Source organism: Octopus bimaculoides, chromosome 23, assembly GCF_046866305.1.
Source record: "Octopus bimaculoides isolate indiv1 chromosome 23, ASM4686630v1, whole genome shotgun sequence".
In the NCBI taxonomy this organism is placed as follows: domain Eukaryota; kingdom Metazoa; phylum Mollusca; class Cephalopoda; order Octopoda; family Octopodidae; genus Octopus; species Octopus bimaculoides.
In genome coordinates this window covers 37,231,272-37,241,705 of record NC_142950.1, presented here as the reverse complement: position 1 = coordinate 37,241,705, position 10,434 = coordinate 37,231,272, and the positions used below count along the sequence as shown (strand labels likewise).

At 38.4% G+C, this 10,434-nt stretch overlaps 1 protein-coding gene across 4 annotated transcripts in view; it reads left to right on the top strand.

Moving 5' to 3' along the window:
• Positions 1–23: 23 nt before the first annotated feature.
• Positions 24–10,434, top strand: part of LOC106876530 (uncharacterized) — a 28,861-nt gene continuing 18,450 nt past the window's right edge. The window contains exons 1-6 of one of the 4 annotated variants that reach the window (XM_089340291.1): positions 24–113; positions 3,774–3,896; positions 5,337–5,448; positions 6,692–6,831; positions 7,469–7,609; positions 8,658–8,768. In XM_089340291.1, coding sequence (XP_089196417.1) covers positions 3,879–3,896; positions 5,337–5,448; positions 6,692–6,831; positions 7,469–7,609; positions 8,658–8,768 — 522 coding nt within the window. In that variant the 5' untranslated portion in view covers positions 24–113; positions 3,774–3,878. Of the gene's footprint in view, positions 127–3,755; positions 3,897–5,336; positions 5,449–6,691; positions 6,832–7,468; positions 7,610–8,657; positions 8,769–10,434 lie in introns of all 4 variants that reach the window. The other 3 variants (XM_089340292.1, XM_089340289.1, XM_089340290.1) reach the window with 3 other exon arrangements.

Below are 10,434 nucleotides of genomic sequence, written 5' to 3'. Positions count from 1 at the left end.
AAAGGGCCTTATGCAACCTGGTTAGAGATTAACAGATTACGCGCCATTTTAAACGTTTGTTCACAGCGAAATCCGTTCTCCACGCTTCCAGGCTGACAACATTTACCTTTAAGGTATTTTTATAAAGTAAATATATATTCTATACATGTTTCTTTAAGTTTATGTATTTGTCAAATTCAACAAACTGATAGAAACTTTATTATTTTGTTTCTAAAGCTATTGCTCTACTTACAAGTGAAGTTGTTTTACTGAAGAATTAGTTTTAAAATTCATAGTAAATATTTCCTGTAGTAATAACGTTTAAGTAAATATATTTGCCTTGTCGGGATAATAGCTGTTATTATTGACTGTTATACTTTGTTATCACCCGAAACGAAAATACGTGAAAATCAAACATCAAAATCTCCATAATAATTTCTTGTTTCTTTGAAGATTTTCTGTAGATACAAACAATAATGATTCAGATATGTTTAATAATGTTTTATTTTTTAGTATAAAATATATATTTAACAAGAATACTGTTAGTAGTAGTTCCACTATGTTATTGTGCAGGTGACGAAACATTCCTGCAGTTTAACTCCCCCAAAAAGGACATCTGAGAACAACCGAATCTTTGTTACCGTTTCCTCAAATCTGGTTTAAGATCTTCACCGAATTTAGTAACACAATTAAACGATGGTGTCGAGAATTGAAAGCAGTAGTCTTAAACAATAAACCTAATGATAACCACCACTTTTAAAAAGCGTCCAGAAAAATGGACACAGGAAAAATTACTATTACTTGTTTCGTACGTGTGGGGTTTCTAGGCAGCGCTTGCTCACTCATAGAACACTAATTTAGAGGCAGACGATACGAAAAATAAGTTCAATAGGTAGTTTACTTGATAAGCAATGCATTAATAGTTTAAGCATTTATTTATTCGTTTCGATCATTTAGGGTAACCAGGTTATTTTTATACATTCCCCGTAATTGTTTCGGTTTAGTTGTTTGCACTTAACATGTTCCGCAGTCGCAATATCACCCAAATTACGAAGGTAAACATTAAGAAAATGGGAGGAAAATAGGATAGCAGTAAATAAATAACCGAAACAGTGGCATGCACACTCCTTCAGCTACACATCGCACCAGGGTGAAACTGGTGTTCCCTGCTGGAAACTTTGGCGGGTGACTGGTTTGTTTAGAAAATTTAATGACGTTCGTGTTTTGGTTCGGAAATGTTGCGTATTCGACTCCCCTGCCCGTGTTTCTATTGTATTCTTTGTCGGCGAAGGTAAAGATTATGTACACCACCCGTTTTCAGCGTAACAAAAACCCTAATCCTAACCCCTAACCACCGGGTGTACGTATTCTTTACTTTCGCCTTCTTTGTCTTCTAGTTTTCGGCCTGAAATAAACTATCGCCGTTTTAAGTTGGATGATACTGTTAAGAATATTGGAGTAATGTAGTTTAATTGAAGCAGTGTGGAAAGCCATAAGTTGGAAATAAAAGGGGTGAAAACAGGAATAAGATATATGTATATAAAAAAAAAACAAAAACAGGTTACACATTTACCTTGTGTTTCAGATTTAAAATACTCTGTATCAAGAAGAAATTTTAAAAAATATGGTATTGGGGCTGTTGCTATATTATTTAGATGAAGATGAAGAGTCGTGCCTGTAACATTTCCATATCTGACTAGACTTGTGAAATCCTGTTTATATGATTGCAAATAGTTCAAACTGTCTCGGTTGGTCTGTGTAGAAAGAGAACTGGCAGAAGTTCCGGAGGTTTACGATCCTGGGAAGAAAGGAATAGGTTTTGGAAGGGTGATACAACTGGGATGACAGTAGGAGGAAAGTGGGGGTTAAGTGGTGTCGGTAATTCAGTGGACCATAATACAGCAGAAGAGAGAAGTAACCTGCTTAAGACTGGATCAACCCTGATTGAGCAGAATCTATGATGAAAAACTTTCCAACCATGAACACCAATCATGATTTTAAACATGGAATACCATATAGTTATAAATGCACCATGTAGCCATTTTTTAAAAGATGGTTAATTGTAATCACTGCTATTTTTGGCAGGTCAAGTATTTTTTAACAGAAGTAGGGCATCTCAGAGAAATTTGGTTAGTTAAAACAAAATTGTTTTTGAAATCCTCCTCCTCCTCAGAATGGAGTTGGGGGAGGCTCCTCTCAGAATTCTAGGGGTTTTGAGATGCTTCTGTTTTTCTTTTGGTTGGTGCCTAGCAGAGAGGCATGGGCCTCTCCTTGGTTCTTCAGGCTTCTGGAGTGATATACCAGCAGGCCATCCCTTATAGAATCAGTTTCTGAACAGAGATATTCCACCCATGGCATTCCCATTATTTTTCAGGCATAAAATAGCTTCAACTACATTATCCAAAGTGTCCTTCTTTTATTTAAGATGACAGAGAGTGATTTGAGGGAGATTTCTTGCAGGTCTATGATAGGTATGGTGTGTTGGCCATGGTTTATTAATTAATTGGATAGAATTGATGTTAAACACCTCATTGCTACTTTCTCTTTTTGTCTGCCTCACTATCTCACATATCCACCAAACCTCCTCTACCATCCCCGCCCAGAGCCACTCCTATATTTCCCACCTGCTCAGTCACCTCTTCTCCATCTCTAACCATTTCCCTTCGCACTTTTATGTGACAGCCCCTTCTATTGCCTCTGCTCACTCACCCTGTCCAAACCTCTGCTCCACTTATAGTCATCTCCATCACCATCTTTCTCTCTCTGCTTGTCTGTCTTCCTATCTTTCTCTCTTGCTCTACCTCTCTTTTCTCTCCTTTCCTTTCCAACTGCGGTAGCCATAGCAAGATACTTATTCTTTATCCCTACTTTAATTTCTCAATAGGTACAAAGCCACTCCATCAATACTACTTCTCTTAAGGGGGTCTTTGTCTTGCAGTTAGTGGGTGACCCCACTGATGCTGGTGCCAGGGATACATAAAAAGCACCCAGTCCACTCTGTAAAGTGGTTGCATCCATCTATAGAAACCATTCCAAAAGAGACAAGGGAACCACTTGGCAAAGTCCTCTGGCTTGCCAGCTCCTGTCAAACAGTTCAACCCATGCCAGCATGGAAAACAGACATTGAGTTATGCATTGGTAGCGATAAGGGCATCTCAGCATAGAAAAAATGCCTCAAAAGCCTGTCTCACCCGTGTGGCATGGAAAAGCGGGCATTAACATAATGATGATGATGATGATGATTGACTTAAAAAGCCATGAAATAAATTTATTTAACAAAAATCATTTCATAAAATTGCTGGCGAGAGGAGCACTGAAGCGTTCATTGTGATTATTGAAGAACAGGTTTTGCTCAAAGCGCCATCGTTTGATTAGACTCTGTAGAAAGTTTATCCCTACCAAACATCACCTGTATTCTTCATTGAATGTCTCCAATTTGAACTTCAGAGTTTTCTCCCTTGCATTGTTTCATTTTTTTTTTTTTTTAAATCCGAATTAATCGTTAGCCCTTTTCGAATCAACCCATCTGAGACTACTTTTGATTCTATAATACAATATTCATAATTTCTTTAACAATCATTGCCCATAGGTTGGACATATGTCAAATTTCCATTTACTGTAATTCTCCAGAAATAATGGAAATTTGTAATGATGTGATGAAATCTGGTATTCTGGAGATAAAAACATTTGTAGAAAGTAAATACATCTCTATTTTTCTGATATTTTTACTAAATCTTTGTTAATGATGGTGTTATGTTGAATTTTCATCTTATCAGGTATTTTTTTTTACAAAGGAATACACCTGGAGAATATTTCTTAATCCAATCTGATTAAGCAAAACAACTGTAATTTGAAACATTCTGTAATTTGATCCTGCAAAACAATTTTGATTTTTTAAAATGGAAAAAAGGAAATTCGTAAGTATATTTTTTTTTCTTTCTTTCTGTCAATGACTTATGGCAACATTTTCAAACTGAGTTTACTTTGTTTTCTTCTTTTCAATGTTTATTCTGCTTTGGATGTATTTCTTTGTAGATTTAATCAATTGTTAATAATAACAATAATCTTTTCTACTACAGGCACAAGGCCTGAAACTCGATGGAGAGGGTTAGGGGGGGCCTAACTGATTACATCAACTCCAGTGCTCAACTGGTATTTATTTTAATCAGTGCTGAAAGGATAAAAGGAAAAGTAGACCCCGGCAGAATTTGAACTGAGAACACAAACACAGACGAAATGCCGCTAAGTATTTTGCCTGGCATGTTAATAATTCTGCCAGCTCACCACCTTCAATAATAATAAATGCCCTGATTTAGTACCAGGTAGTGAGTCTCATGGCTTCTGATCTTAAATCATTGGAAGTGTTATCATGTCCATGTTTTGTCTTGGTATAAAAGATTCTGCTCACTACCACAGATTTCCTTGTCAGTTGTTTGACCTTAACCAGTTGAACAAGTCCCTTGGTGGCTGACGATATGTGCATCTCTGAACACAAGCAGAAGTAGTGGGAGAGCATCATAGCCATGTGTTGAGAGGAATTCTTTGGGATTTGAATAATTCACCTCTGGAAACATGGGGGTTTCATTCAACATCCTTAAACAACCCTTACTCAAGGACTGTTTGAGCAGGATGGGCTACTTGACCTGAAGAAAATTTCAACTGGCCCCCACCTGCAAGGTCATGTGCTGTTTATCTTGATATGAGATCACCATGTTGCACACATGGTTGTGGTCTATGAAACCTTATCAGATGGGTAGTCATGATGGGTGTATTGGGCTTTTGTATAATTGTACCCCAGTGTCACTCTGATGGCATTTGCTGCTCCCTCACCCCAAAATAATAACAATGGTTTAAAATTTTGGCACAAGTCCAGTGACCTGATAAGGAAGGGGCCAATCAGTGCCGTCAAATGCAGTACTTGACGGGTTCTTTTTTTATTGACTTGGAAAGGATGAAATGACAAAGTTGACCTTGGTGAGATTTGAGCTCAGAATATTAAAAGATTTTACTAAATACCACAAGGTATTTTATCAGCTGCTCTAATGATACTGTCATCCACCAAATAATAATAATGATAATCTTTTCTATAGGTAAAAGGCTTGAAATTTTGAGGGGGAGGGGACTAGTTGATTACATCAACCCCACTGTGTAACTGGTACTTATTTCATTGACCCTGAAGGAATGAAAGGTAAAGTTGACTTCAGTGGAATTTGAACTCAAAATGTGAAGATGGACGAAATAAGAGCATTATTTTGAATATTTTCATGTTTTGACTTTGTAAAACCTTATAAACCTGCCTCCATCCTATTTTGGATGTTTGGATTTAAAATTTTAAAGTCTTTTTATTATTTTTCCAGAAACCAGGGACATATTCATACAGACCCTTAAAGAATTTGAAAGAAGGCACAGTGGTTGATGTCTATGGAATTGTGAAATTTTTTAAGTTGCCCTTTAAAACGAGGGGAACTGGTAAGGCCATTGTCATTTTTTTCATGTGATTAATCCTTTCTTATAACACTGACAACTACTTATTCTTTAACTGTTATTAATTAAAAACAGTTCTCTATTTAATCCTTTCTACATCTCTTAATTTCTTGAGTGATCATTTATTTGCTGAAGGGTTTTAATTGAGCACCAATCAACACACTCTCTCCCAGGTTACCTCTATTCCTACCCAACCCCTTCTCTTGTCTTTAAAAAAAGTCTATTCCCCTTGTGTTCTTCGTGTTTATTGCTCCTCTGCATCTGTTACATGCAATGTCTACTCCTCTGTTAATCTTCCTGTGACTTCCCTCTTGTGTGTTCACAGTTTCTGTTGGGTACGCCATACGGAATTGCTGCTTATACCTTTCCTACATATCAAGCTGGGGCCAGTTACCTGAAGTGTCTGTTTTCCAGCTCATTACACTTTGATCTTTACCTTGGTTAACTTTGAGGTGTTTTGATTCCAGGTTTTCCTTCTTCACCTGGAATTTCTTTCCTGATTCTGCTGCAGATTCAGCTAAAAAAAAAAAAAGAGTTTAACAACCTAAAGCTATTCCCATGGGCAAATAGTTTTAAATTCTTCCGTTATGTCCTGAAGGACTTACAATGAATAAGAAGGGACTGAGAACTGAGCCCTGGTGAACTTGTACTTGCACATTAAATCTATCACGAATTCTCTCCTTACTGACAACCCCTATACATGGTTGTATATGGCTCTCACACATATTTTTGTTCTTTTCATCATCATCATTGTTTAACGTCCGCCTTCTGTGCTGGCTTAGGTTGGATGGTTTGACAGGAGTTGGCCAGGCAGAAACCTGCACTAGACTTCTGTGACTGTTTTTGCAGGATTTTTACAGCTGGATGCCCTTCCTAACACCAACCACTCAGCAGAGAGGACTTGATGCTTTTTACATGGCACAAGCACAGGCAAGGAACACCAACCACTTTACAGTGTGGACTGGATGCTTTTTAAGTAGCACCTGCATTGACAGGGTAACCAAGTACTTTGCAAGACAAAAAAAGCTTTTGAGAGTGGAAGGGACATTGGAGGAAGTGATCTTGTCAGATGATGAAAGGTTAGATTGAGATAGAGAGACAGAAACAGGTGTCTTGTTGTAGGTGAGGTACAAAGTTACCTGGCCAGAGAGAGAGAGAGAGAGAGAGATTAATATGTGTTTTGAGAAATAGAAATAATTTTAAGAGTTTGTCTCTAATTATTTTTCAGATTTTATGATGATCGTGACAATTGTTGATGAGTCACTAATTCAAGTTGGTGAAAAATTGAAATGTTTGCTATTTTCACATGAAGAAGAAAATTTACCCCAAGTGAAAATTGGTAGCGTCATTAGATTCCACAGATTACGTGTAAATATCCAAATCTTGATTCTTTTTTTTTTTTTCCCCCATAAATACTTTTGTTTCATTTTTTTCATTTTATGAGAACCTACCAATTGCTGAGACCGTTGCTAAAAGGGAGGCTACACTACTTTGATAACCTGCAGCACATTAGAATTGACCAAAGAAGAGAATCTGATTCCTGATGGATGGCACTTACTCTCAGAATTGTCAAAATGAACTGGTTAACAGTCATTGAAAGTGTCTTGAAGCTTTTGCTAGATTTATCACTAGATACACATGTTTTACGAAATTTATCTCCACTCATCTGACAAAAATGAGCTGTACATAGAATTGAAAAGGCTAGCTTTATTACATTCTGTGTCATGCTGCATCTCTCCAAGAACTATGTTAAGGCTACATGTGTCTGTGGACTGCTCTGTCACATGTACATTAATGCCACCAGCAAGCTGTTCCATTGATCAAATAAACTGGAATACTCATTGTTGTACCTGATGGAATGCCAAAGAAGAAAGATCACACACACACACACACACGTTTTAGTTATGGATATAGAAACTGAAAATGTCATCTCCTTTACAACACTGAAATTATAAATGTGACTTGTTCTTTAACAGATTGTCTAAATTATGGTTTATGTTTCTAGGTTAATGTCCATAACAGGGAATTGCAAGGAAGGAATGGAGCTGGCTTCTCCTGGTTAGTTGTTGATAACCAGAGAGATGGCTGCTTAGTTCCTAAAACTTCCAGCACGAATTACACTTTCACAGATTTTGACAGGCAGAAGGTAAGAACATTACTGTGCTAAACATTATTCTCATGAGTTTTGCTTTTATTTAAGAGATTATTTTAGGGATGTTTCAACCTAAGTTGTCATATCACTACTACCAAGAAGAAGAATTTCACATGCATATCTTTCCATATTGGGAGGATTGGTTTGGGATAAATGTGATTGAATATTCTCTTTATCATCATATATCTGTTTTCCTTGCTGGCATGGGTTAGTTGATTTGACCAGAGCTGGCAAGGCCAAGAGCCATACCAGTCATCTGTTTCAGCATGGTTTCTACAGCTGGATGCTCTTCCTAATGCCAACCACTTTGCAGAGTGTACATGGTGCTTTTTCTGTGTCACCAGCACTGACAGGGTCACCAAGTAACTTGCAAATGCAAAAACCCCATCAACTGGGAAGAGGGAGTAGTAGTGACAGCAGTGGTGGCTTTGTGCCAGTTGATGAAAGATTAGGGGTATCGAAGGACAGGGGTAGATGTCTTGCTGTAGAGTTGAAAAAGAATGGAGGGGGAGTTATGTTTTCTTTTCAACCCCATCATCGAGCATGTTCCAGTTATTTCATCCCAAGTTTTTCTGAAACTTAAGTTTGCTACCACCTGCCATTTGTTTCCAATACTTTTTCCTTAAGCATCATTATTATTATGAATTCTATTTACTCATCATACGAAATCCAGTGTTGCAAGGATTTTGGTAATCTTTCTCATACACTGACTTCCTCAGCTTTCCTCTTTTTCTCTCCTAGCATCATTTGAAAAGGGAATTCTTTGACCTCTTCTTGGAGTAACACAGTTCTATAAACCCGTTGTTCTCCTACATTGAAGAAGACTACAATCTACAACACTAATTTGGAGATTGTAGTCACAGAACTTGTTCAATACCAAATCTCTACTGTTGAATTGTGATCCTTGAAGCTGGGTTGAGAAAGGGAACTTTAAGTGGAAAAATATCTCTATTAGGAGATCTTTAAGTGTAAACGACATATAAGAAAAATTAGGGGTCTGCTTCTATTTGAGTAAAATACTGTTTGTTTTTGTCTTTTGTAGATTAAAAGCTTGTTTTGTGTGAAACTGCAAAATCAAGAACTTAGGAGCCAAGATTTGGTAAAAAATCTTCAGCAACTCAGAGAAGGAATATATTTTGATTTCCTCTGCCAAGTAAGTTGATCTGTTCATTTTGAGTTGTTTTTTTTTTTCTGGAATTTAATACAATTTTTCAACAAAAGGTGATTTTTTTTTTTTCACTTGTTAAACATGGAATTCTGTTCGACTCAATCAATGTAACTGAAAGTTTGAAGTCATCATCATCATCATCATCATTTAATGTCTATTTTTCATGCTGATAGGACCTGACGGGTCTAAAGCTGTATCATGCTCCTGTTGTCTGGTGTTTGGCATGGTTTCTACAACCTAAAGCTGTTCCCATGGGCAAATAGTTTTAAACTCTTCTGCTATGGCCTGAAGGACTTACAATGAATAAGAAGGGACTGAGAACTGAGCCCTGGTGAACTTGTACTTGCACATTAAATCTATCACGAATTCTCTCCTTACTGACAACCCCTATACATGGTTGTATATGGCTCTCACACATATTTTTGTTCTTTTCATCATCATCATTGTTTAACGTCCGCCTTCTGTGCTGGCTTAGGTTGGATGGTTTGACAGGAGTTGGCCAGGCAGAAACCTGCACTAGACTTCTGTGACTGTTTTTGCAGGATTTTTATAGCTGGATGCCCTTCCTAACACCAACCACTCAGCAGAGAGGACTCAGTGCTTTTTACGTGGCACAAGCACAGGCAAGGTCAATTTTGGCAAGGTTATTACACCTGGATGCATTTCTGAACACCAACCACTTTACAGTGTGGACCAGATGCTTTTTAAGTAGCACCTGCATTGACAGTACTTGCAAGACAAAAAAAAAAAGAGACTTTCAAGAGGGGAGGGGGCATTGGATCTTGTGTTGGATGATGAAAGGTGAGACAGAGAGACAGAAACAGGTGTCTTGCTGTAGAGGAAGTACAAGGTTATTCAGCCGGGGAGAGAGAGAGAGAGATGAGGAATGAAGAGAGAAACAGGTGTGCTACCACAAAGAAAATACACGGTTACCCAACCTAATGGAAATGCAGGAGAAGGAGAGAGAGAGAGAGAGAGGAGACAGCAGGGTGGAGAGGGTTGCAGAGTGCCAGTCATACTGACAAAGGACAGGGATGAGAATATAAATGGGATGGTTGAGTAAAGGAAGAGAGAGAGATGTATAGATGGTGGCAAGTGCCAGGGCATACCCTTGAGGTTCAAATGCCATAATATAAGTGACAGGGTATTGTGAAGGAATCGTGATTAAAGAGTGTTGGGGAGGGGCGAAAACTTGGGTATATATAGATTTGGGGGGAACACACAGGTCAGGGGCCAGCAGATAGCTGTGAGACAGGGTGTGAGGGTGGAATACATAGGTCGGGGGTTAGCGGAGAGCAATGATACAGTGGGACAGGGCCAAGAGGACAGGATTGGGGTGGGTGGGAGATAAGCATAGTGCATGAAGCAGGAATGTGAGGAAGAGAAGAGATGTAGTTTGGTTTGCTGTAGTAAAGTGTGGGTGGGACACACAGACCTTCTAGAACTCAGTTTCGTTAATGTGGGTGGGTCTTCTGGAGAAGTTCATATTGCCAGGCATCCTGGTCCACTGCCATTTCCTCTGTGAGGCCCAACATCCTGAGATCAGGCCTTACCACTCCATCCCACGTCTTCCTGGGCCTCCCTCTTCCGCCGGTACCATCCACTTTCAGTGATCTGCACTTCTTTATGCAGTTGTCCTCAATTTAATAAA